This window comes from Brachypodium distachyon, chromosome 3 (genome assembly GCF_000005505.3).
Source record: "Brachypodium distachyon strain Bd21 chromosome 3, Brachypodium_distachyon_v3.0, whole genome shotgun sequence".
Taxonomy (NCBI): domain Eukaryota; kingdom Viridiplantae; phylum Streptophyta; class Magnoliopsida; order Poales; family Poaceae; genus Brachypodium; species Brachypodium distachyon.
In genome coordinates this window covers 56,071,553-56,094,493 of record NC_016133.3, presented here as the reverse complement: position 1 = coordinate 56,094,493, position 22,941 = coordinate 56,071,553, and the positions used below count along the sequence as shown (strand labels likewise).

The 22,941-nt window shown below is 44.4% G+C and overlaps 6 protein-coding genes across 6 annotated transcripts; 3 read left to right on the top strand and 3 right to left on the bottom strand.

Moving 5' to 3' along the window:
- Positions 1-447: 447 nt before the first annotated feature.
- Positions 448-4,561, bottom strand: LOC100829399. Its single transcript, XM_003570423.4, has 5 exons — positions 4,115-4,561; positions 2,503-2,588; positions 2,084-2,389; positions 1,900-1,983; positions 448-1,198 (listed from the first exon to the last, which is right to left on the bottom strand). The coding sequence occupies exons 1-5, from the start codon at positions 4,544-4,546 to the stop codon at positions 769-771; spliced, it is 1,338 nt and encodes a 445-aa protein (XP_003570471.1). The 5' UTR covers positions 4,547-4,561; the 3' UTR covers positions 448-768.
- A 2,716-nt stretch (positions 4,562-7,277) lies between these two features.
- LOC100829100 (ribulose-1,5 bisphosphate carboxylase/oxygenase large subunit N-methyltransferase, chloroplastic) lies at positions 7,278-12,650 on the top strand. Its single transcript, XM_010237705.3, has 13 exons — positions 7,278-7,705; positions 7,806-7,969; positions 8,072-8,155; positions 8,254-8,311; positions 8,645-8,698; positions 8,860-8,931; positions 9,158-9,238; positions 9,780-9,952; positions 11,338-11,440; positions 11,532-11,663; positions 11,867-11,989; positions 12,096-12,235; positions 12,322-12,650. The coding sequence occupies exons 1-12, from the start codon at positions 7,319-7,321 to the stop codon at positions 12,183-12,185; spliced, it is 1,521 nt and encodes a 506-aa protein (XP_010236007.1). The 5' UTR covers positions 7,278-7,318; the 3' UTR covers positions 12,186-12,235; positions 12,322-12,650.
- A 140-nt stretch (positions 12,651-12,790) lies between these two features.
- LOC100828798 (cellulose synthase-like protein E2) lies at positions 12,791-17,474 on the top strand. Its single transcript, XM_003570421.4, has 9 exons — positions 12,791-12,932; positions 13,005-13,306; positions 14,073-14,394; positions 14,591-14,731; positions 15,410-15,541; positions 15,642-15,854; positions 15,975-16,193; positions 16,366-16,713; positions 16,803-17,474. Exons 2-9 carry the CDS (start codon positions 13,011-13,013, stop codon positions 17,343-17,345), a joined length of 2,214 nt encoding a protein of 737 aa, XP_003570469.1. The 5' UTR covers positions 12,791-12,932; positions 13,005-13,010; the 3' UTR covers positions 17,346-17,474.
- Positions 17,475-17,585: 111 nt separating this feature from the next.
- On the bottom strand, positions 17,586-18,489 carry LOC104581322 (RPM1-interacting protein 4). The gene is made up of 3 exons (XM_010237704.2): positions 18,350-18,489; positions 17,983-18,234; positions 17,586-17,895 (listed from the first exon to the last, which is right to left on the bottom strand). The coding sequence occupies exons 1-3, from the start codon at positions 18,353-18,355 to the stop codon at positions 17,851-17,853; spliced, it is 303 nt and encodes a 100-aa protein (XP_010236006.1). The 5' UTR covers positions 18,356-18,489; the 3' UTR covers positions 17,586-17,850.
- Positions 18,490-18,712: 223 nt separating this feature from the next.
- Positions 18,713-19,732, bottom strand: LOC100833184 (early nodulin-like protein 1). Its single transcript, XM_024462210.1, has 2 exons — positions 19,441-19,732; positions 18,713-19,350 (listed from the first exon to the last, which is right to left on the bottom strand). Exons 1-2 carry the CDS (start codon positions 19,631-19,633, stop codon positions 18,914-18,916), a joined length of 630 nt encoding a protein of 209 aa, XP_024317978.1. The 5' UTR covers positions 19,634-19,732; the 3' UTR covers positions 18,713-18,913.
- A 267-nt stretch (positions 19,733-19,999) lies between these two features.
- Positions 20,000-22,738, top strand: LOC100829706 (tRNA (guanine(9)-N1)-methyltransferase). The gene is made up of 3 exons (XM_003570424.4): positions 20,000-20,493; positions 21,230-21,589; positions 22,076-22,738. The coding sequence occupies exons 1-3, from the start codon at positions 20,089-20,091 to the stop codon at positions 22,457-22,459; spliced, it is 1,149 nt and encodes a 382-aa protein (XP_003570472.1). The 5' UTR covers positions 20,000-20,088; the 3' UTR covers positions 22,460-22,738.
- Positions 22,739-22,941: the final 203 nt, after the last annotated feature.

The following is a 22,941-nucleotide window of genomic DNA, read 5'->3' as shown; positions in this document are numbered from 1 at the left end:
TGAAAAATTGCGTGTTGTCATTTGAATAGGGGCGTAGAATTACTGCGCATATTTTTACGAGACGATTGGAAAAAAGAAAAATTTGCTTGTTGAACAGGCACATAAATTACTGCGTATAGTTTTTACGAGACAATTTGCTAGAAAAAAGATGATAATGCACTGGCTAACTGGCTTCGTGGCATTGCATGTTTCTGACTATTTTCCACTGGTAAAGTTTTTTTTTTTACACCTTTCCCATGGTATGGTTACTCCTCGCATACTAACCGCAGAAAGAACATTACACAGTCGAAACAACCTAAATCTGTCGAAACAACAATCAAGAATAGGCAAATCCAACTTACGACAATCCTAAGAGCGATATCACATACTACTACTATTTAGGAGAAAACAAGCTTCTCATCCCAAAGGAATTTGTGCTTGCAATATGCACATACCAGAGATGCACAATTTCTTTAAACGCCACATGCTCCAGACCATCCCAATTCCAACCAAACAAGCATAACATCGTCATGCAGAACACCAGGGTCATCGCCTTACAAACGGATACAAACATCCAAGGCATGGAAAACCACGAACTCAGGAGTTTCAACGAGCACATTAAGCATAACAGATTTTCATCGTCGTCTCCAGATCAGCTACTTTTAAAGTTCTAACCATTGCATTACTATGCACAGGTGCTGTATTATTCTCAAATCAGACTGTTTTACAAAGGTAGACTGTCCTTGGTGCACAAAACCTGGTCTTGTTTTAAGGATTCCTTGGTGGACTTCAGTTCATGCTCTTGTAGAACCTGAAAGCGATGAACACCGATGCAGCTGCTGCAACAACGCCAAGAGTGGCATAGGTGTCAGCCCTCTCCCAGGTCTCCAACCAGCTCGGCATCTGGCAAATCTTCATGTGCCCCTTCTTGCTTCCGGCAACGCTTTCTTTGTCATTCTCTGCCTTAGCGCTCTTGTGGTTCTGCTCATCTGGAATGCCTTTGTCCTGTTTTTCCTCTGGAACATCACTTTGGCAGCAGGTAAAGCTTCCGTTGCCCTGGCAGCATCCAACTCCAGCTGCAGGGTTGCAGGCAGCACCGGCAGTTCCATTTGCTTCAGGGGACTCTTTGGCACGTGATTCTTCCTCAGTCACGCCATTAGTCATGTGCCTAAGCTCCAGAGCTTCCTTCTGCTGTTCTTCAGACAAACCCAACTGACCCCTGCACGACAGGATAGCACATGTAAGAACCCAGTTTAAAGAGAGGTACTCAGCTATGAATGAACAAAAACAAGCCAAATGATCATTGGACATGAAAGACATATCAGTGTTTTATACAACATTAACCACAGAAAGGCGATTCTTAAATTTCTAAAGCCATTGCAAAAGGAGTATACAAATGAGGACATTTGCAAATGCAGCACCAATGGCCTCACAGGAGCAGAATAATTCAAACAATTAAGGGTTTCAATACAATTCATGAAAAATAAATCATAGTTATTTCAGTTAAACTGACATCAATTTCCTCCACCACATATTCCTGAACTAAGATAAAATGGAAAGATAAGGAGTTAACACAAGATATATCAAAGTTTACCAACGGTTATGAACAGTTGAACGGTACTTGTACTTGTAGTAACCAAATCATTTGACCAAGATTAACAGTGCACGTACAATTAAAACTAGAACATGCACCATCCAGATTTTATGGTGTTATCAGACTATTTAATTATAGAATCTACAACATACGTTTGCATAAGCATGTCAGTGCCCAGATACAGTAGCAATAGAAAAAAAGATGCAGAATTGAAAATGTCAATTGTCCTCAGTGACACTACGCAACATGGATACAAATGACAGGTACAACTAAATAACTTCTTCAGTCAAAATCAACACATGGAACAATTAGAGAAGGAAGCATACCTCCATAGATGATCTACGATCTCTCCCTGTCCAATATGCTTATTCAGCAACACTGGCACATCATCAGGAGCAACATAACCATACCTGGAATTACAAAAGAAATTAAAATTGAGAGGTCCACAAGAAGGTATTAAGTTAACTGGTGCATAAGAATTAGAATTTTATTATAGTGCCTGATTCTTACCAGTGACCAGTCACTTCTCCCTTGGCATCTGAACTGAATATGATGACATTTCCTGCATACTTATGGCCTCCGACATGCGAGCATGCACTAACAGCCACCTGACCATCAAGACCTTGTCCTTCTATATCTTCCTTGAACCTTTTAATCAAAACTGGTCCACAAACACCACACCTTTTATCCCTGCTTCCATGACAGCACACAAAAACATAGGAACCTTTTATAGCCTCAGGAGATCCAGGACCCCATTCAACATCTTTCACGAGTACTTCTTCAACAAAGTTGTCGACATCAGAGTGGGTCAGCCCTCTGCAAACATTATATCACGTATTAAGGAAAACAATCAATTCACTTATGTATTTGACTATTCAAAGCAGAAAGGGAAAGACTCTATGTTTATTTGCCTACAGGCTTGCAGGTACCTATATCTGATCATATCAGGAAAGATCAAGACGTCTCCAAGAGTTGATTCGGTGCCTTCTTCTCCTTCACAGATGGTCAGTTTGGTCTGAGAAAAATAAAATAGACCACTGATTAGCATTAAAATTATATTTAAATATGGAAATTCTTCTCCATTAATCTAATTATAGGGTACACGTGCCCACACACACATATCTCAAAGCTAATCCGAAGGACACGAAAATGGACTCAGAATAAACAAAAAAAATAGGGAACTTCCAAAATACTCTAGAAAAAAAGGTAACACCAACCAAAGAATACATACATAACTTGGAACCTTCTTAGGAGTGAAGTTATGAAAATATGGACATAGCATATGGCAGAATCTAGCTTAGAGAAGTTCATAATAGTACTGAATAATATCGCCCTAGATTCCTAGATCATATACTTTTGCCTTTCCTTTTAACATTGATTTCATATATCACATGATCAATGCCCATTGACATCAACTCCATGTATCATATCAACTTCATCCATATTATCTTGTTGCACTATGTTGAAGAGTAAGCTCCTAGGGGAAGAGAAACATTGACCACACAGACAATCATACGAATTCAAAGGTGCATAACGAACTCTAACCAACATAGATTCTTAAGCAGGCGACATAGCAAATGATGCAATAATCAAATTATGAAAAACCATCTAACCAGTAACAAATACAGCCTAACTTGGATCTAAAATACAATGCCCATTCATATTGTGAACGAATAAATGTAGGTCCTCGAAGATAAGAGTCACAGGATATTTGGAATATAAGCAGACAATTCAGAAGTACAGCACGTGGATTTAAACAACATAAGTAATAAGATCCAGATGGACCTGAAAACAATATGAATCTGTTAAAGCGAGTCAAGGAACCTACAAGTTTTAATAGAAATGGAGTTGGATACACAAATTCGTGAAGAAAATCCAATATGAAAGCAACGAGAATTCAGAAAAAGGGATGGAGCGAGTCAAAAAATTCTAGGCAAGGATCCAATTAACCAATCCATAACAAACACATCCGAAACATATACACCAAATCACCACGAAAACTAGACTCGTGGATTCCTGAGACATCCAAATTCCCAAAGCACAATTTACACGTCCAATTGAAACAACTATAACCTCAAAGGACAGCACCAGGCGATCAGATATTCAGTGAAACATGGACCAAAACAGAATGTGAAAATTGGAAGTGTACGGATATCAACCAGCAAACATAACTGACTGGCATGAAACAGTAGACCATATCGACACCACGGCTTACGCTAATAATCGAGCTTCTACTGGACAAATCAGAAACAATAACTGGCATAAAGCAGTTCGGAACTAAGCCGCGATCTCCTGCACGAACAAATCGCACACCATCACATATCAACTCAATCTAATCGAAAACTATTCACCAGCTAAATCCTGAGATCAGAGACACCAGCAAGCAGTTCCCACTCGCACTTCGACTAACCAAAGCAAAATAAGACACTACAACACTAGAAGCAGGGAAGCATACCAATACTACATCAGAACGCCAAATCAACCAATCAACAAGCCGAAGAGAAGGGGGGGGGGGGGGGAGGAGGCGGAAGAGATGCTCACGCTCTTCTTCAAGTTGGGCTTGCGGGCCTTGAGAGCGGCGGCGAGGAGGCCTGGGAGGCTGTCGGACTGGGTGGCCTCGACATGGGACGGCCACTCCTCGGGGCCCTTGAAGCAGAGGAAGACGTGGCGCTCGTGGAAGCCCACGGTCCCGGCCAGCTTCTCCTTCCCGAGCTCCGGGCGCTGGAAGCCGAACTCCTTGTCTAGATCGGGGGCCGCGACGGGGAGGACCGCATCCGGCGCGTCCGCGGCCGGCGCGAGGAGGGAGTCGCCGGTGGCAGCCACCGTGGGGGAGGAGTTGGACGGGTCAGCCATGAGGAGGACAGGGAGGAGGCGATGCTGCAGGAGTACTCGCCGGCTGCTTGGTGCGTACTGGGGAGGGAGGAGCGGCGGAAATGGAAATTGCTTGGAGAGTTTGGGAAAAATGGAAAGCATCTCGGGTTTTATCGTGTGGAGATGTTCTTGCGGGAGGGGAAAAGTCTGGCCCCGTTGGGTGTATGTGTAGGCCCATCTTGTCAGCGAGGTTTGGTTTTAATCTGTGGGACCCCTTGACAAGCAGCGCCGTAGCGATCAGCTACACAGCTGGAGTACCGTCTTGTTCTTTCTTTTCTGGGTCAGGGCGGTTTTTTTAATGTTCGAGTGGAGCACGCCGTATGTTTGAGTGGAGGTGATTTGTTTCGTTTCGAGAACGACGGTCTGATTAGTTTTTGTTAAATGAACAAATGTGGCAGATGTAGTGCTAATCTTCAAAGCTGGTCAGTCTTAGGCTACTTTAAGCTTACATATGTGTAAATGGGCATTTGCAAAATCCTAGATCTACGACTTAAATAGCAAGTTCCAGAAAATTTCCAACATAACAACGCTAGAGTATATTAGAGGAAAAATATCCACACCTGGCACCACGGCTCGGGTATGCATGACCCACGGGCCATCGGTCTCATCCATCTGCCTCCAACGGGTCGATCTTGATCTGTATCTGCATCATAAGCGAGGAGCAGAAGGAGGAGCACTTGAGCAGGTCGAAGGCAGATGGTGGAAATATCGAAGGGTGCCGGAGAACCAGCCCCACCTCGTGCACGTTGCCATCGGCCTGCAGCACAGGTCCTCTACCCATGTCAACATCAACATCAAGTTCTCTGTTCTCCTCCTTGTGCTCCTCGCCTACGGGACATCAAGTTCTCTGTTCTCCTCCTTATGCTCCTCGCCTGCGGGGCAGATATAGGTCGTCTCGTCGGAGTACATCTCCATGCCGCTTGGATGCACCGGCGCAGCCGTTGGTCGCGACATCGCACCGAGACATTGAGACGACAAATGAAGTAGGGGACAGGAGAGGCTAGAGGGCGGAGGGGAAAGGTTGATGACCGGCGGAATGAGAGGCTAGGGTTTGGAAGATGGGGGAAATTGCGGCCTCAGGGTGGGGGGTGCGGCGGGGTGGGAGGAACTAGTGAGCACGGCTGGACTCTAGGGTTTCTCCTATATATATACATGAAACTACGGACCACACATGGTATGGTCGGGTATGTGGGCTAGTGGGTATGGGCCGTGCAATACCACTTCCGGACCCACTGGGTCAGATCAACTTGTTTATGAACTCGCGGGGAAATATGTAACAACAGACGGCTATAATGGGGTAAACAACTGTTGGGTCATGGGAAATATGACACATTGACGTTTTGAGTAGGCATCGTGGTATGTGTTGCAAATGAGCTGATCAAAGATGCACCGTGGCCTTAAACAAAAAAATTCATGGACACAAACATAAATCTTTTGCGACCAAAAGGGGAAAAAACACATTCCACAACTCGCATGTGCCTAGGTGCAATGTTGCTATCGTCATGTGGCTCTGTGTCTAGCACAGGATGTTCATTTTCACCGCTCTCAACCCCCACTAGCAAGGAGAGATGACTTTTTAACAAGAGATGGTAGGAGAGGAGGCTGGAGTGACATGGATATTGGAAATTAGTAGAAGGTTGTTGTGGTAGGCTACCTCGCCACGTCTCATGTGAAGAGTTGAAGGTGCAGAGAAGAGGGTGAGGAAGTGAGTTGCAGCCCTCTAGACTCATAAAACTTCTTCAAAGAATATTGAGACATACCTATTTAGCAAACTCCATGCATTTTAGCTAGACCGGCGTTCAAAATATCGTGAAAATCATGAAAATAAAGACAAAATATATTGAACAATTTTTTTAAAATAATAATAATTAGCTATACCTAATATAAATTCCACTCCGTTTGGTTCTTAACATATATGTAGATTTAGATTTTGTGCCGGTTTACACATTTTGATGTTTCACCTTCAGTACAAAAAGACTTGCCACGTAGACAATATCAAATCGATATGACTAGATTTGTCTTTAAATAGGCTGCACAACACACAATTTTTTGGTTTGAACAACATAAGATAGTCCCACAGTGTTTTAACTAGTTGCATTGCGCAAGAGTTGAGGTGGGGGACGTTTGTTACTGTTAGCTACTGGAGTACTTTCGTTCCATTCTTTGGATTCTGATGCACAAACTGAATTTGGATCTTTACGGCAAAATAGTTTTGTCTTTTACGTATTTTTGCCGGAACATGTTATCGCGGTTATATCGAGACACAATGTAAACCACAAGCCTCACATGTACACAAACAAACCACGGAAAACCTACAACAATAAAGTTCAATCTGTATTATTGCTTATAAAAACTTCAACTTGTAATAATAAGTAAAGAGATGGTGTACAACTGAGGGCATCTCCGTGTCTACACCCATAATTGGATTGAGATATATGTACCACTAAAAAATTAAATTACTTTTAATGAAATGTAAGAGCACATGGTGCAAGAAAGAGAATCCGAAGGTTCTACCTCTGATCCATATTAATTGTTTCGAATTTGTCCAAATATGAATGTTTGTATGCTTAAAAAGTGTCTAGATACATGCAATATTTCGACAATTAATATGAATCAGAGAAAGTATTTCTTATTTTGTCTTTTTTACGGTATTAGATAGAGTAGTACAATACATCGATACAGTAACTTTTACATACATTCTTACATTTTGCGGTGCAAGTAATCTTTTTGTAGTTTTTGGATCGGCCCAGTAGCTCAGCCTGACGGTGGTAAAAGTTTTTTTTCTCGTCGTGAAAATGGCCGTAAAGAGTAACCGATAAAACCCCGAGCCTGCCACGAACGAGCGGATAAGCCCCTTGCACTCGCGGCTTCGCCATGACCTCTACCACCACCGCCACCACTCTCCACCCGCAATTCCGGCCACCGCCGCATACGCGCGCACCCCGCCGGCTCCGCTCGTATTCTCTCCCTTGCACTTCCTATAGCGCCCGCACCCGCTTCTCCGTCCATGCCGCCGCGGCGTCCACTTCCGCTCCGGCGCAGCGCGAGGCCGGCTCGAGTGTCCCATGGGGCTGCGAGATAGAATCCCTCGAGAGCGCGGCATCGCTAGAGCGGTGGCTCACCGCGTCGGGCCTCCCCGAGCAGCGGATGGCCCTCCAGAGGGTGGACGTCGGCGAGCGCGGCCTCGTTGCCCTCACGAATGTTCGCAATGGAGAGAAGCTGCTCTTCGTGCCCCCATCCCTCGTCATCTCCGCCGATTCGGTAAAAATGACCCCAAAATCTCTCTCGTCGACCAAACCGATTAACCCCGGTAGGCGGTAACAATTTCACAATTAGTGTGTCTTCTTGTGCTCGCGTGTAGGAATGGAGCAACCGTGAGGTGGGGGATGTGATGAAGAGTTACTCTGTGCCGGACTGGCCGCTTCTCGCCACCTATCTTATAAGCGAAGCCAGTTTGGAGGGCTCATCGAGGTGGAGCAGCTATATTGACGCATTGCCTAGGCAGCCTTACTCGCTTTTGTACTGGTACAGCCCGAAGGTTACTGTTGGCATGGTGCCCAAGATATAAGATGAGTCGCTTTTAAGATAACATACTTAATCTTGTACAGCCTTTGTTTGTCATTGCAGGACTCGTACAGAGATAGATGCATACTTGGTGGCTTCTCCAATAAGGGAACGGGCAATTTCGAGGATCGGTGATGTGATTGGGACGTAAGTTTGTCTATCTTTTCTTGTACTAGGCATTTATCAAATGAAGTTTTCCTCCTTTGTTGTGCCCTCAGTGGAATCATACCTTATGTTTTTTGCAGATACAACGACCTTCGAGATCGAATATTTTCTAAACATCCAGAGTTGTTCCCTGAGGAGGTATGCTTAGCAAGCTCTGCTACATTATTTGTTCAAACTGATAAAGTAAAAAGCGTGCTTAGATGACTATTCTTGCTAGAAACATAGGTTTTCACTTTTCACCCCTGTTCAAATAAGAAAAACCCACCATTACAGAGGCATATATTCGGTTATTTAAGTGTTCAGGACATGGTATAACTATAAAATATTTTTTGACTCCATTATTGAAACAAAGCCGTGGAAGTGGTGTATGTTGTCGCAAATATATGGTCCGATTCTATGACTATTCCAAACATGTCAATTATCATCATTAAGTGATTCATGATATTTGGTGCCGCAACTTTCCTATTTTAGGTATACAACATGGAGAACTTTAGATGGTCCTTTGGTATTCTCTTCTCACGTCTGGTAAGAGAAAGTATTATGAAGCTACTAAAAGTTATCCAGACCTTGGTTTTCTTCATTATGCTTTTAATAGCCATTTTGGTCACATATACAAACATTTTTGCTTGCTGTTGCTGTCATTTTCTGCGATAAGAATGTGCACATTGCACGGGACTATTTTGCAGGTTCGTTTACCATCAATGGATGGAAAGGTTGCACTAGTTCCTTGGGCAGATATGCTTAACCATAACCCTGAGGTATTACATTTTGTATTACACTTTTACAAGGAATCATCATCAATGTTGTATAAAATTCTTTAAGTACTGCTAGTCCAGTTTTCCTCTTTACAGAGAGTATTATCAATATTGTACCGAGCTCCTTAAGCACCATAAGTTCCACAATTTTCCCTTTCGGCGTTATTTCATAAGTCTTCCGAAAGTGAACGATGTTATATATATTTTCTTAGCAAAATCTATTTCCCAGGTAGATGCATTCTTGGATTTTGACAAGTCGTCGCAAGGAATAGTCTTCACTACTGACCGTTCATATCAACCAGGTGAGCAGGTAACATCTTCAATTTGTGCTTTAACTGCATCTCCATGCTGAATTAAATATCAAGAGGCCATCAGTCCTTTCGTCTATCGGTAACTGCCACGTCCATGAGAGAATGGTGACCAAAATCTGTACTGGTGCTAGTTTTCAGTAGGCCATTTGCAAGTTATTTTGGTGTTACATAACTGGGAATTTAAGTTGAAATCTAATTTTATCTTGCATAATGACCCTTTTTGTTGTAGCAAGAGGCTTGTATTTTGACAATTTAGTCATCTTGAGTCTTGTATAGGCCGTGTCCACTAAAGATCCACATCCATCCACTTTAGCCGTTCTCTATTTTACACACATAATATACTTGGTTTTAAGTGGGCTGCTATACATATTTTATTTGGAAGGTCAGTTAAATGAATTATGTCTATTATGGCCTGATCACTCTCTGTATGTGTTATGCCTGGGTTCAATTGTCCTTATTCCATGCATATATTGTTTTATCTGTGTTTTGTATGAGAAATTCTCTTGAGATAACTTGCCCACTTCTATTTAACCTTTTCAGGTGTTTATATCCTATGGGAAGAAATCCAGTGGTGAGCTGTTGCTTTCATATGGTTTTGTCCCAAAAGAGGGAACAAACCCAAATGATTCAGTTGAGTTCTCGGTGTCTCTTAATAAGTCTGATGACTGCTACAGAGAGAAACTACAAGCGCTAAAGAGACACGGTTTGTCAGAGTAAGTGCTCTTGTCCTCATAGGCTGTTACTCACAGAGTGAGTCAAAACATTTACCTTGTCTATCGTGGAGGCTAGGAAACTACTCCGACTGTTCCATTCTCATTCCATGTTATCATTCATCACTAAAGGAGATTTGATTAGACTGGAGTCTTTCTTGGCCTGTTCTTGTTATTACTTCACGATGGTATAAGGAAAAAAGCAGAAATATACCATTTTGTTTTTTAATGGGTTAAATTGTAACACATTTTGTGAAAAAATAAACGTTTTAATCACTTCTCTCCAAAAGAAATAAGTTTGCATGAGGTGCTATATGTTGTGTCGGTGTCGTTGATTCATTGGTGTGTTCTGGTGTTTGCATCCATGTTGTTATATGTTTATTAACTTTATTTTAAGAAAATGGTCCTCTCTTTTTCAAAAAAACTTTTTAAGAAAATGGGAAGTTCCTGATCATATAAAAAAGAGAATATATATATATTTTTCGTCCCTTATTAAAAAGTCCATAAATGGTCCCACAACTTTTTTCGTATACTTTAAATCGCCTAACTATTGAAACCAGACACCAATGGTCCCTCACCCCATCCAAAGCGGTCTTAGTGCTGTTATATCATGATTTTGGCCTTAGAATTGCCATGTCAACCTGCCAAGTTGGTGTGACTTTTCTTTTTAATCACCGAGTCAACTTGTTTCGCGAAAGCCCCCCCAAAGAAGAACCAAAGACAGTGTGGTATTCTGAGGCCAAAACCATTACATGTCGGCAGTAATACCACTTTCCATGGAAGGAGAGACCATTGCTGTCCAGTTTCAACAATTGAGGGACGAAAAGTAAACGAAAAAAGTTGAGCGACCATTTGCATACTTTTCAACAAGTTAGGGGACAAACTTGGAGTTAAGTACATCCAACCATAGATTTTTGACAAGGTTCACTGTTTTGAATAATTTGAGAAAACTCTCCCAGTATCTGCATTGCGAGATGCACATAGCCATAGTTTTATCAGAAAATTCGTGCCAAAAGGCCAAAGGAAATGGTGACAAGCCACATAAAACTGGAAAACTGCTCAAGTATTACGTAGCCTGTTAGGCAAATGGCACCCAAACTGGGACATAAATCTCATGAAAACCAACTCCAACTTCTTGGCACCAGCCACCATAGGCTCTTGATCAGTTTTCTTGGCTGACTCTTGTTCAGTACTTAGTTAGCGTCGCTCTTTTTTTCCTTCTTCAAGAGGAGCTTCAAGTTTTATGTTTTTGTGGGGGAAAATACCACCAGTTCAGTATATCATGTGCAACACTTACTTCATTGTTATTACCTTGTTCTGTATACTTCTTGTTCTATCAAAGTTATATATTTGGTATTCACAAAACTGGATCTTATCACCTTTAACAGGTCCGAAAGTTTCCCCTTGAGGGTCACAGGGTGGCCAGTTGAGCTGATGGCTTATGCCTTCCTCGTTGTCAGCCCTCCTGATATGATTCAACGCTTTGAGGAGGTTAGTGCCGCTATTTCTCGTCAATTGTTCAAAACTTTATCTCTGACATAGGATGGTCAACAAAGCGTTCTTATGTTACTTATCACTTCAGATGGCTGTTGCTGCATCCAATAAAAGTTCGTCCAAGCCTGCAGTTAATTATCCTGAGCTGGACGAGCAGGCTCTTCAGTTTATCTTGGACTGCTGCGAATCGAATATAACAAAATATACCAAGTACCTAGAGGTGAGGTCTACTCTATGGCATATCTTGGAGAACTCAACAGTCACCAGCGAATTTCTCATGATATTTAAACGCTGCACCACGCCTACTAGTTCTGTTACGAATGCTTTATCAGGACAGACAAATCAAATCATGATCATTCATTAATTTGACACCAATGTTATTCCGTTCAAAATTCCAGTTGAAGTCAACCACTAATATTTCAGGGTGCCAAGGGTTCTCCGCAAGTTTCCATCAATTCAAAGCAAGCAAACAGGACATTGCTACTAAAACAGCTGGCAAGAGATCTGTGCATCAGTGAACGAAGAATCCTGTATCGTGCACAATACGTAAGTCAGTAGATCTCTCGCTGCTGCCTGCTGATTTTTTTTCTCTGTGCCTAACGTAGTCAACATGTGACTACATCTCATGTTTCCCCCCTTTGATCTCGTGCAGATACTGCGTAGGAGATTGAGGGACATGAGGGCCGGTGGTGAACTCAAAGCTCTGTCATTATTCAGCGGGCTCAGAAAGTTTTTCAAATAAATGGATGTGAAAATTTTTAGAGCACATTGCTTGATTTCGCGCGTAGCTTGGTAATTTTCCTATTGACCTCATTATCAATCACCTTCTAAGTCGAATACTCTGGTCTTTCACTGAACAGTGAACATATATGCTACAGTTCAGGTGTTTTGATCTCGTCGCTGACGAGCTCAGGTGTTTGCCTGCCAAATCATATTGCGACTAGAATCTCCTCCGGAATAAGCAACTGGATACTAGAAAGGGATTGCAGTTCAACATAAAATAGCTGTTACTCGTGATACATACATGTAATATAGCGTGCTGCAACCCATGTGTTTCATTGGGCATCTTGAGTTGAATTGTTTATCCATGCGACAAACCAACATTGTGGTGCTTGAAGACAAGTTCCAAAGAAAACAATGTAGTGCTTTGTCTGTAAAGGATGCGAGACAGCTTCAGAAGTTAGTGTGAGTTTTATTTCTATCTTTATTTTGAACTGCTGAAAACGCACACAAGTGTGTGCTGTTTTGTATGCTGAGAAGATGCCCATCATACAGTGCCACGAACGCTGATGGCGACTAAAACTCAAAACAGATAACGTATAAAGTAAACAACACAAAACAAAATCACATTAGTCTCTGCTTCCTCTGTTTCTAAATACTTGAAGGGAGTACTACAGTTTGGCGGACTCTTAGAAAATGTTCTCTAACACAGAAGCGCCTCCAACGGAGTCTTGTGCTGCTACTGCTATTACTGAACGTTGACCATCTGGTAAACGCCTGCCCCTGCACTCCTCTTCTCTGACCCAGGCCATCCGTCCCACACCAGTGTTGTCGCTCGCAGGCAGTGATGGCCGGGAGTAGCATCCCCGGCGGCGGCGGCGGCCTACCGCTGTTCACGACGGAGAAGCCGAAGCGGATGGCGGCGTACCGGCTGTTCTCAGGCACCATCTTCGCGGGGATCCTGCTCATATGGCTGTACAGAGCCACCCACATGCCGCCGAGGCATAGCAGTGGCTTGGGGTGGCGGGCGTGGCTCGGGCTGCTCGTGGCGGAGCTCTGGTTCGGCCTCTACTGGGTCCTCACCCTCTCCGTGCGGTGGAACCCCATCCGCCGAACCACCTTCAAATACCGCCTCTCGGAAAGGCAAGTACCCGCTAATCTGTGCTGCTTCTTTTTGTTTCTTCTTCTATTTGGACTGGATGTAGAGCAAGAGCGTTGAGTGGAATGATTAGCTAGGCAACTAGAATTTGGACTGGCACATCAGTTCAGGGGATTGGCTTTAGAGGTTTCGTGATCCAATTCTGAAACACAGCAGCAAGTCCTGCAACTTGGATCTGTGATCCCTGAAGGTGTTATGGGTTATGTCTGCAATGTAGATATCACACCAGCCATTTTCTGTTACAGTTCAGATGTGGTTTAGAAGTGTGGCCTCTGATATTTGGCATTTTATTTTGTGGCCCGTAGATGTCATGCCATTCAAATCGAGAAATTATCTTGTGAGGAAATGAAAAGCATTACCAACTTGTCTTAAAGGTTCGCGTGTTACTAAATATACTTGGCATGCCATTAGACCAAATTACTAAAAGAATAATTCAGCCGGGCTGAAGTAGCTGCACTGTGTATGTGCATTCATAGTCATTACACACCCATGCTAGAATATGATTCATTACATAGGTATTTTTCAGCTAGGAGTCGTGACTCATGAGTACTACCAAATCAGATGCAGTAGTGCTCCAGGACCTCCATGAACATTATAGAGATCTCAACATTATAATGCTACACATTCATGTCTGGTTACCTTTTTCAAATAAAATGGTATCTAAATAGCAACATCACACGAGCAAAATTAGTCTGACTCTATTATCTATGTCAGTGGTGAATGACTTGCTTTAGTCCTGGCTACGAACAGCTATGATGAGGACCAGCTTCCAGGCGTGGACATATTTGTGTGTACAGCAGACCCAGCTCTTGAACCACCGATGCTTGTCATCTCCACTGTTCTATCTGTTATGGCTTATGACTACCCGCCGGAGAAGCTAAACATCTATTTGTCTGATGATGCTGGTTCCGCTGTAACATTCTATGCTCTCTATGAGGCATCTGAGTTTGCAAAGAACTGGATTCCATTTTGCAAAAATTACAAGGTGGAGCCAAGGTCACCAGCTGCCTACTTTGCCAATATAGCTACACCTCATGATGCTTGTAGCCCTGAAGAGTTATGCCGCATGAAGGTAGAGTGCAAATTTGTTCTGCATCTATTCTGATGCAATGTAGCTCAACTCGAAAGAAATGATGCTGTGCTACATTCTGATTCAATCTTTACTGGTGTTGGGGGCTGCTGACCTTCGCATTATAATCTGCCATGTAAGGCTGTGAAACCAACACATTATACCTTCATTAGCTTTCTTTCTCTTTTCTGAATTGCAGGAGCTGTACGAAGATCTGACTGATCGCGTGAACTCGGTAGTAAAATCAGGCAAGATTCCTGAGGTTGCAGAGTGCAGTTGCAGAGGCTTCTCTGAATGGAATGGGGCGATAACTTCTGGTGCTCACCCTGCAATAGTCCAGGTAAAAAATTGGTGGTTTAGCCAGAGTCCAACTACTAGGTGAAGAACATGGTAGTTGATCCAAAATTTAAAATAATATGATAACTATCAGAAGTTTGAAAAGCAACTCCTGTGGCTAATGCAGAGCTGGTGAATTGGCTGTAGCACTTAACATATAATGTTGGTGAATCGAATTATTGTGGGAAAAAAATTCTTTGTATTTATCAAGTACCTATGGGGGAATAATTCAAGGGTATCTTTTACATTATTAGAACAATTCTAAAAGGAGCTTCCACATTTGTACTCAAGGCTAGATATCCCACAGTAGTCGGAGGGAAAACAAAGGAAACATCATTATTTTAGTGGCTCCAGGTTATAACAGTGCAAGATTTGGCTACAATTATATGATATTACACATATTGTTTTCCAGTCACAAACATCATATCTTTATAAAAACTCTGTTCTAGTCTGTAATGTATAATTGTGCAGTTGATTGGGGAGTTCAACTAGTCAAACTAAAAGCATACATTCTTTTTTGGCTTAAATTACATTCAGACTGATGCAAGCCTGGCATGGTTGATAATGATATGCATCCAGTGAAGAATCTATCTTCACATGAAACTGTAATGGATAGGAAATTTTGATTCCTGTCTGCATAATTTTGGTGGTTCCATCTGATCAACTGGTTCTCTATTGCTAGATTCTAATTGATAGAAACAAACGGAAGGCAGTTGATATAGATGGAAATGCATTGCCAAAACTTGTGTATATGACACGTGAGAAGATACCTCAGGAACAACATCACTTCAAAGCTGGATCATTGAATGCTTTGGTACGTCTTTTGTCTGCTGTTTGGTATTATACATGGTTTTCTAGAGAATTACCATTTATATTCAACCATCATTGTGTTTCTGGAATTCACAATTGTGCAGATAAGGGTATCTTCGGTGATAAGCAACAGCCCAATCATTATGAATGTTGATTGTGATATGTACTCCAACAATTCAGAGTCCATCAGGGATGCATTGTGTTTCTTCCTAGACAAAGAGCAAGGTCGAGATATTGGTTTTGTGCAGTACCCTCAGAACTTCGATAACGTTGTGCACAATGACATATATGGCAATCCCATCAATGTTGCCAATGAGGTCAATACAAAGATAATATAGCACTCTTGAATTTCAATGGAGGACACAGTTTTATCCGAAGTTGTAAATTGCATCACTTGAGATTAATCCTGTTTGTTGTTTCCTTGAATTGATGTTCAGTTGGATCACCCTTGCTTGGATGGATGGGGAGGTATGTGTTACTATGGCACTGGATGCTTCCATCGGAGAGAGACCCTATGTGGACGAATGTTTAGTAAAGATTACAAGGAAGATTGGGCTAGTGGGGTGGGGAAAGCAGAAGATGCCAATGAGTTGGAAGGAGTATCGAAGCCACTTGTGGCATGCACATATGAGCACGACACCCTCTGGGGGATTGAGGTCTGTTTATCTCTTTATATGCACCGTGAATATGGACAATTTACATTGACCAACTTTGGTATATAATACGATCAATGAACCCAGGCATGGCACTATAACCTCAGAGAAGACTTCAGGATGTTCTTACTTCTTACAGATCATACGTTATTGAGTTTGGGTTTCTGAATTGCAGAAGGGAGTTACATATGGGTGCCCACTTGAGGATGTCATCACAGGATTGAAGATCCAATGCCGTGGATGGAGATCGGTGTACTACAACCCGACAAGAAAAGGCTTCTTAGGCATGGCCCCCACCTCACTAGGCCAGATCTTGGTTCAGCAGAAGAGATGGTCAGAAGGGTTCCTCCAAATCTCCCTCTCGAAATACAGCCCCTTCTTATTAGGCCTTGGTAAGATCAAGCTGGGGCTTCAAATGGGTTACTCAGTCTGCGGCTTCTGGGCCCTGAATAGCTTCCCCACCTTATACTATGTCACCATCCCTTCACTTTGCTTCCTCAGTGGCGTCTCTGTTTTCCCTGAGGTAAATCTACATTCTACGGTATGTTTCGAAGCTCATTTACGCACTGCAGCTCAATTCTGACATGATACCTGCATCTCCGGTTCATTCAGATAACTAGCCTATGGTGCATTCCCTACATATACGTCTTGGTGGCTGCATACTCCTGCAGCCTAGTAGAGTCTCTGCAATGCGGTGACAGTGCGGTAGAGTGGTGGAACGCACAGAGGATGTGGCTCATCAGAAGGATCACCTCATATCTCCTGGCATCCATCGACGTGATCTGCGGAATGCTTGGCCTCTCCGAGTTCGGGTTCGACCTGACAACAAAGGTAAGCGACTCGCAGGCTCTGGAGAGGTACAAGAAGGGGAAGATGGAGTTCGGGTCCATCTCGGCGATGTTCGTGATCATCTGCACGATCGCACTACTCAACCTGGTGTGCATGGTGCTCGGACTGGGCAGAGTTTTCTGGCGCGAAGGTGCAGAGGGTTTGGGACCATTGTTTCTCCAGGCTGCTCTCTGCACGGCGGTAGTGGCCATCAATTACCCGGTCTATGAGGCGCTCTTCCTCCGCAGGGACGACGGCCGCTTGCCTGTTTTCATCATTCCAATTGCCCTTTGCTTTGTGTCGTCGCTTTGCATACAGGCTATGTAAATGGATTCGGTGCTGGAACTATAAACGAATATGTATTCAAGCCTTTTTTTAGGGACGTTTTGAAACAAAGCTTGCAAGTGGTGCCAAGAGTGAGATTAACAGCTATGCAAGTATAAAAGTTTCGGAAAAGTTTGGAGATTCTTTTTGCCATATGCAGGGTCAGGTTCCATCAGATAAGGGCGCCAATGTCAGTGCACCCTCGTTGAAGTCGCTACCTAAAACATTTCAACGCAGATCATATATACCCGTATGAGCAAGCTTCTTATGCGAACGTCATACGTACATAACGCCCGTGCCTTGCTACCGGCAGAGCCACATACAACCATCACAGAATCGCATCAACAGAACATATTCTGTCGTCTCATCTCCTTCTCCCAAGCGTGTGCGTGTGTGTACGATAGTACTAGTAATGTATAAATGAAGCAGCAGCAGCAGCAGCTTGACACTGATCCTCTCCTCCATCCATCCATCGCACTCTCAAAGCCCCCTTCCAGCTGCCGCTGTCTCAAGGCTGCGTGGGGCTTGGCGACACGCAGCAGAACCATTTTTTCTGCAAGAGAAGTTCAGAGGCCAAGGAATGAACGGATCTGTAAGAAGAAACAAGGGATGTTGGGCCGGGAGGCTTGGCGTTACGTACCGATCCGTTGGTCCTGGCGTTGTTGGCGTTGTTGTTGTTGTAGGATGGGTTCATCTTCTCGGCCCTGGCATCCTTGATGTCGTCGCCGGGCCTGTTGATCTTGTTGTACTGCACGTTGCCGGGGCCGGGGACGGTGGCGGGGGCCTTCTTCTCATCCCTGGCCTTGCCGAAGATAACCGTGAACCCGTCGGCGGAGGACGGGTTGTTCACGTCCCATGCGCCGAACTTGGGGATCGTGCGGCCAGCCTCCATCTGCGTTCAAACAAATTAAAAAGCAACATCCATCACCATTTCTTTCTTCTTTCTTTGTCAACGCATCGGATAGGATAGCTCCGTTAATTGGAGAGGATCTGCTGCGTGCACTCACCGACATGGTACGATCGATGACGGCTGGCGGTTTCCTTCAGCGGGAGACGCGAGAGAAAATTTTGCCCCCTTGAGGAATGGACCCGATCCTCGAGAAGTTTTTAGGGGCAAAATTTCCCCCAGGGATGAGAGGAAAGGCTGGCGAGGAAGGCAGGAGGAGAAGATGGAGAAACGCAACGGCACTCCTTCCGCATACTTATACCCGCGCTAACCGCGCGTGCATGCATATGCTTTGCATGGGACGCTGCCTAAAATTAAGCAGGTTTGCAAACGATTTACTAATTAATTTTACCCTTCTTTACATTTTTTTATAATAAAAACTTTACCTTTTTAAAGTTTCTGGTATCGAGACAAGGAACCAGCAATGGCGAAATTTATTTCCATTTTATTGGAGGGGAATGGATTACACCGAGGTTTCGCCTAATGAAGCAGTTTACCCAAACAGAACCCGCCCTAACAGATCTGACGTTTTCCCTAAATCTCAAAACTAACATTCATCCCTAAGCGATGACACGCACACACTACTCATCAAGAACCTAAATTTAACCTCGATCTGTCAACAAGATCACGCCAACATGGTGACAACACCGACAAGCAGCAACATCGTCACGCCGTAGAAACCAGCTGCCGCGATCGCACGCCCAGACGCACCGCTAGGCTCGGCCAGCGGGCTCGGGGTGGCACTGTCGATCGACCCAGAGCTGGACCCGTAGGACGGCGTTCCTGGGCCGCGGACGACGGCGGCGGAGGGCGCCGCGGAGGACGCCGGCGGCTTGGCCGGGGCAGCGGCGGCCAGCGTGGAGTGCGCCACGACGTGCACCATCATCCGCTGGCCCGCCTCGCAGTGGTCCGGCGCGCCGCTGATGAAGTAGAGTGGCCCCGCCCGGTCGAACTTGAACTTGGTGTCCCCGTCCGTGAACCGGCTCGCCGGGCTCTCCGTGCTGCACTGCTTGTACTCGTCGTGGTTCACCAGCAGCACCGAGTCGTTCGCGTACTTGAAATCTGACCAAATGCACGACCGAGTCATCACGTTGTATAATGATTTTCAAGGATCAAGAGGAGATGGATGGAGTTTCTGAATGCGGAATTTACCCAAGATGTCGCCAACTTGGAAGCGGTTCCGCTTGGCCCAGTGGTTGTAGGACTCGGTGCCGTTGCCCGCCGGCATCCTCCAGCCCTTCTCGTCGCCGACGCTGTAGACCGCCGGCATCGACGACGCCGGCGGCAACGAGGCCGCGAGGAGGATGCAGGAAGTGGTGGCCGCGAGGACGAGGAAGTTGGCCATTGGCGTACGTACGTGCAGCAGCAGCGGTTGGATTGGAACCTGGAACTCTTTCTGACCAAACTCGAAAGGGAATCAGTACAGGAAGAAAGGGTTTACAGGTGTGTTCTTGGAGTGGGTGTGATCAAGAGTGAACTGCGGCGTTTCAAGTTTTATACTACAGGGTTTGGAAGTGGCGCCGTGGGAAGTGGCGGAGTGGGTCACGTACGTGCGCGGAATCGGAGGGGGTCGTTGCGGTGAAACGTTCTCCGTTTTCAGATGAACGTTGATTAGCTAACCGCGACGGAGGGGCTACGGAGCACTTTGAAATACGTAAAGCCCGTTAGAAGACGTATTTCTGAAAGGCCGTCAAAGAGTGTTCGTTTACGGTCATGTGGCGCTAGTCTCCGGATTCCACGGCGAAACCCAAACCCCTTCTCCCCCGAACCCAGCAACTGCGGCGGCGGCGGCGCGTTGGGATGGCTGACGACGCGGAGGGCGAGCAGGCCGCGGTTGTGGTGGACGGGAATCCTCCGCCGCTGTCGAAGAGCGCGAGGAAGAAGCTGCTGAAGCAGGAGCGGCAGGCGGCGCGGAAGGCCGAACGGAAGGTGGCGGACAAGGAGCGCCGGCGGGCCGACTTGGACAGGCGGAGGCGCGAGTGGGAGGAGGCGTTAGCAGCGGCGCCGTCGGATGAGGCGCGCGAGGAGATGTTGGCGGCGCGGAGGGAGACACGGCGTGAGAGGGTGGGCAAGCGCGTGGATGAGCGCGGCGCGCGCGCCGAGAGGCTCCGGCGCGCCGCCGAGGGCGCCGGGCAGAAGGTGGTGCTCGACCTCGAGTTCGCCGACCTCATGCGGCCCAACGAGCTTCACAGTCTCACGCAGCAGGTGGGTTCGCCTTGCCCTTCTCGCCTTTTCTCGCTAAATTTTGAACTCACACAATTAACCTTGATGGTTGGAGTAATAAGGGAACTAATAGGGGATGGAGCGATTATTTCAGATTTAAACTAGTTCGTTTGTAGACAATGCATGTGCAGAGTTGCCTTATTTCTGCAACTGGTCTCAGTTTAGTTTGATGCCAAGTGTTGAACTGAAACGAAGGGGTAAATATGATGGTTAGGTTAACACTAGATGCGAAGGTTGTTTTTGCTGAATGTTCATGCCAGCTCCTTGGTAGGAGTACAATGTTGTACCGGAAGCATGGGTAGTTTCCTTTCATTATCATTTTGTTGTGTGAGAGGTGGGATGGTATATCTATCCGAAGTTAATGAATTATGCTAATAAGCGGCTTTCTTGTGTAATGCATATGAAATATAATTATTTACGGTGATGCAACCTATTGCTTGGGGTGCATCTTGCATGGACGATGATTTCTTCTCAAGAATTATCAATTTGTGCTATACTACTGCCAAATGTTAATCATGGATGTGCTATACCCAATTCTTTTTTGTCTATCTGCACCAGTACCTGCATCTGCATAACAAATAAAATAAATGAAAGCAGCATCTGTGTTATTATGGACTCTAGTTTATTGTATCTAAATGCCTGTCTCTGCCAAGCCTTCTACCTTCATGGATATTTAGTTTGAGCAAACATGCCAACCAGCAACTAATGCAAGTTACAGATTATGTACTGCTATGCAGTGAACGGGAGATCAGCAACGCCTGCTCATCTATGGTTGACAGGTTGCAGCGGAGAAATGGGGACCCAGCTTCAAAGGATTCCTGGATTTGACAAGTGGATCATTGGAAAAGAGGCCAAGCCTTATCTTGAAGCATTTGAAGATTGTAAAGAAAACCTTGTGTATCTTACAGCGGATGCTGAGACTGTGCTTGATGATCTAGACATGTCTAAGATATATATCATTGGTGGTCTAGTGGATCGGAACAGATGGAAAGGCATAACACAGAAAAAGGCAGTTGATCAGGGCATTCAATCTGCCAAGCTTCCCATTGGAAATTATTTAAAGATGTCAAGTTCTCAGGTGCGCATATCTATGCTCGACTGTTTCCGCAATACAAAATGTTACCTTGCCTATATTCAAAGTTTTAGACATCAGATATGGCATAACCCTTAGCATTCCAAGATGCCTAGATGTTCTGATGATTTCCTTTTCTCCAATAATATGGTGAACTTTGTTATCATATGACACATCATTTTTCAAATTGTTAAAAGAGCCTGAAGAGCATTTTAGATTTTAGAAAGGAAAAAGGTAACATACTAGTTTTTGCTGTTTTCTCTGGAGTCTTGTCACGCTTCAATGCAGTATTAGGAGTCATCTGTATTGATTTGCTGGTGTCATTTAAACTACCGCGCGAAGTTATCAATAGTTTCTTGGCTATGTGAAAGTACAGGTTTATTTAAGATATTCACGAAAGATTGTTGCTAATATCTTGTCTGGAGTCTGGTCTTTGGATAGCTGTACAAAGAGTATAAGATTGTTGACTCTCCTTGCATGTGGCTCGTGCAGGTTCTTACAGTTAATCAAGTGTTTGAGATAATGCAAAAGTTTGTGGAAACTAAGGACTGGAAGACTGCATTCTTTCATGTGATCCCACAGAGGAAACGAGGAGAAGCTGGAGCTGCAGATGATAAGGTCGAAGCAAGCATGGATGATTCTGCTGCAGCTGAAGGCGCTGCAAATGGAGATCATTCAGAGGAAGACATTGACAAGGGTTTTCATGAGGAAATAGATAATGATGATGGTGGTGATAAAGAACTAGAAGAGGGAGAGTCCGACGTGGCTATAAAAAGGCAGTGTGTTAGAAATGAAAACGGAGAAGCTGGGGATCAATCTTCCAGCGCTGCTGCAGAGGCCACACCAGCAGGAGGTGCCATCGCCCAGACTGAGTAGAGCAAAGAAAGACATGGTGCCATCGCTTCTAGGTGCACCATTATTTTTTAGAACTGTTTTGTTTAACTAGGCATACATACTTTGTAGTGCTCTCTTTGATATCCGGGTATTTCTGTTGGGTGGTCAGAGATAATGTATACTGTGGTCAAGGACTGCATAATACTGAAGGATAACAGGGTGCTGTCATTTTCTCATACTTGTTGTCTACATCTTAGAATTCAGAAACATGGATCCTGCCTACATTATTTTTCGTGACAAAGGGAATAGAGCTTTTCCTTTAAGATGATGAGTTATGCAACTCTTGGAAATCTTGATCAAGCCATAAGCAGACAAACCTCAAGGCTGCCCCGAACTTCTGCAGGTTCATGCGCAACATAGTATATCCTCTAAGAGAGAATAAGGTGTTAATCTTTTTTTCAAAACATTCCACCATAATCTGTTTACCATCTTTAACAGTTATTCATTACAGCACAGATTTTTGA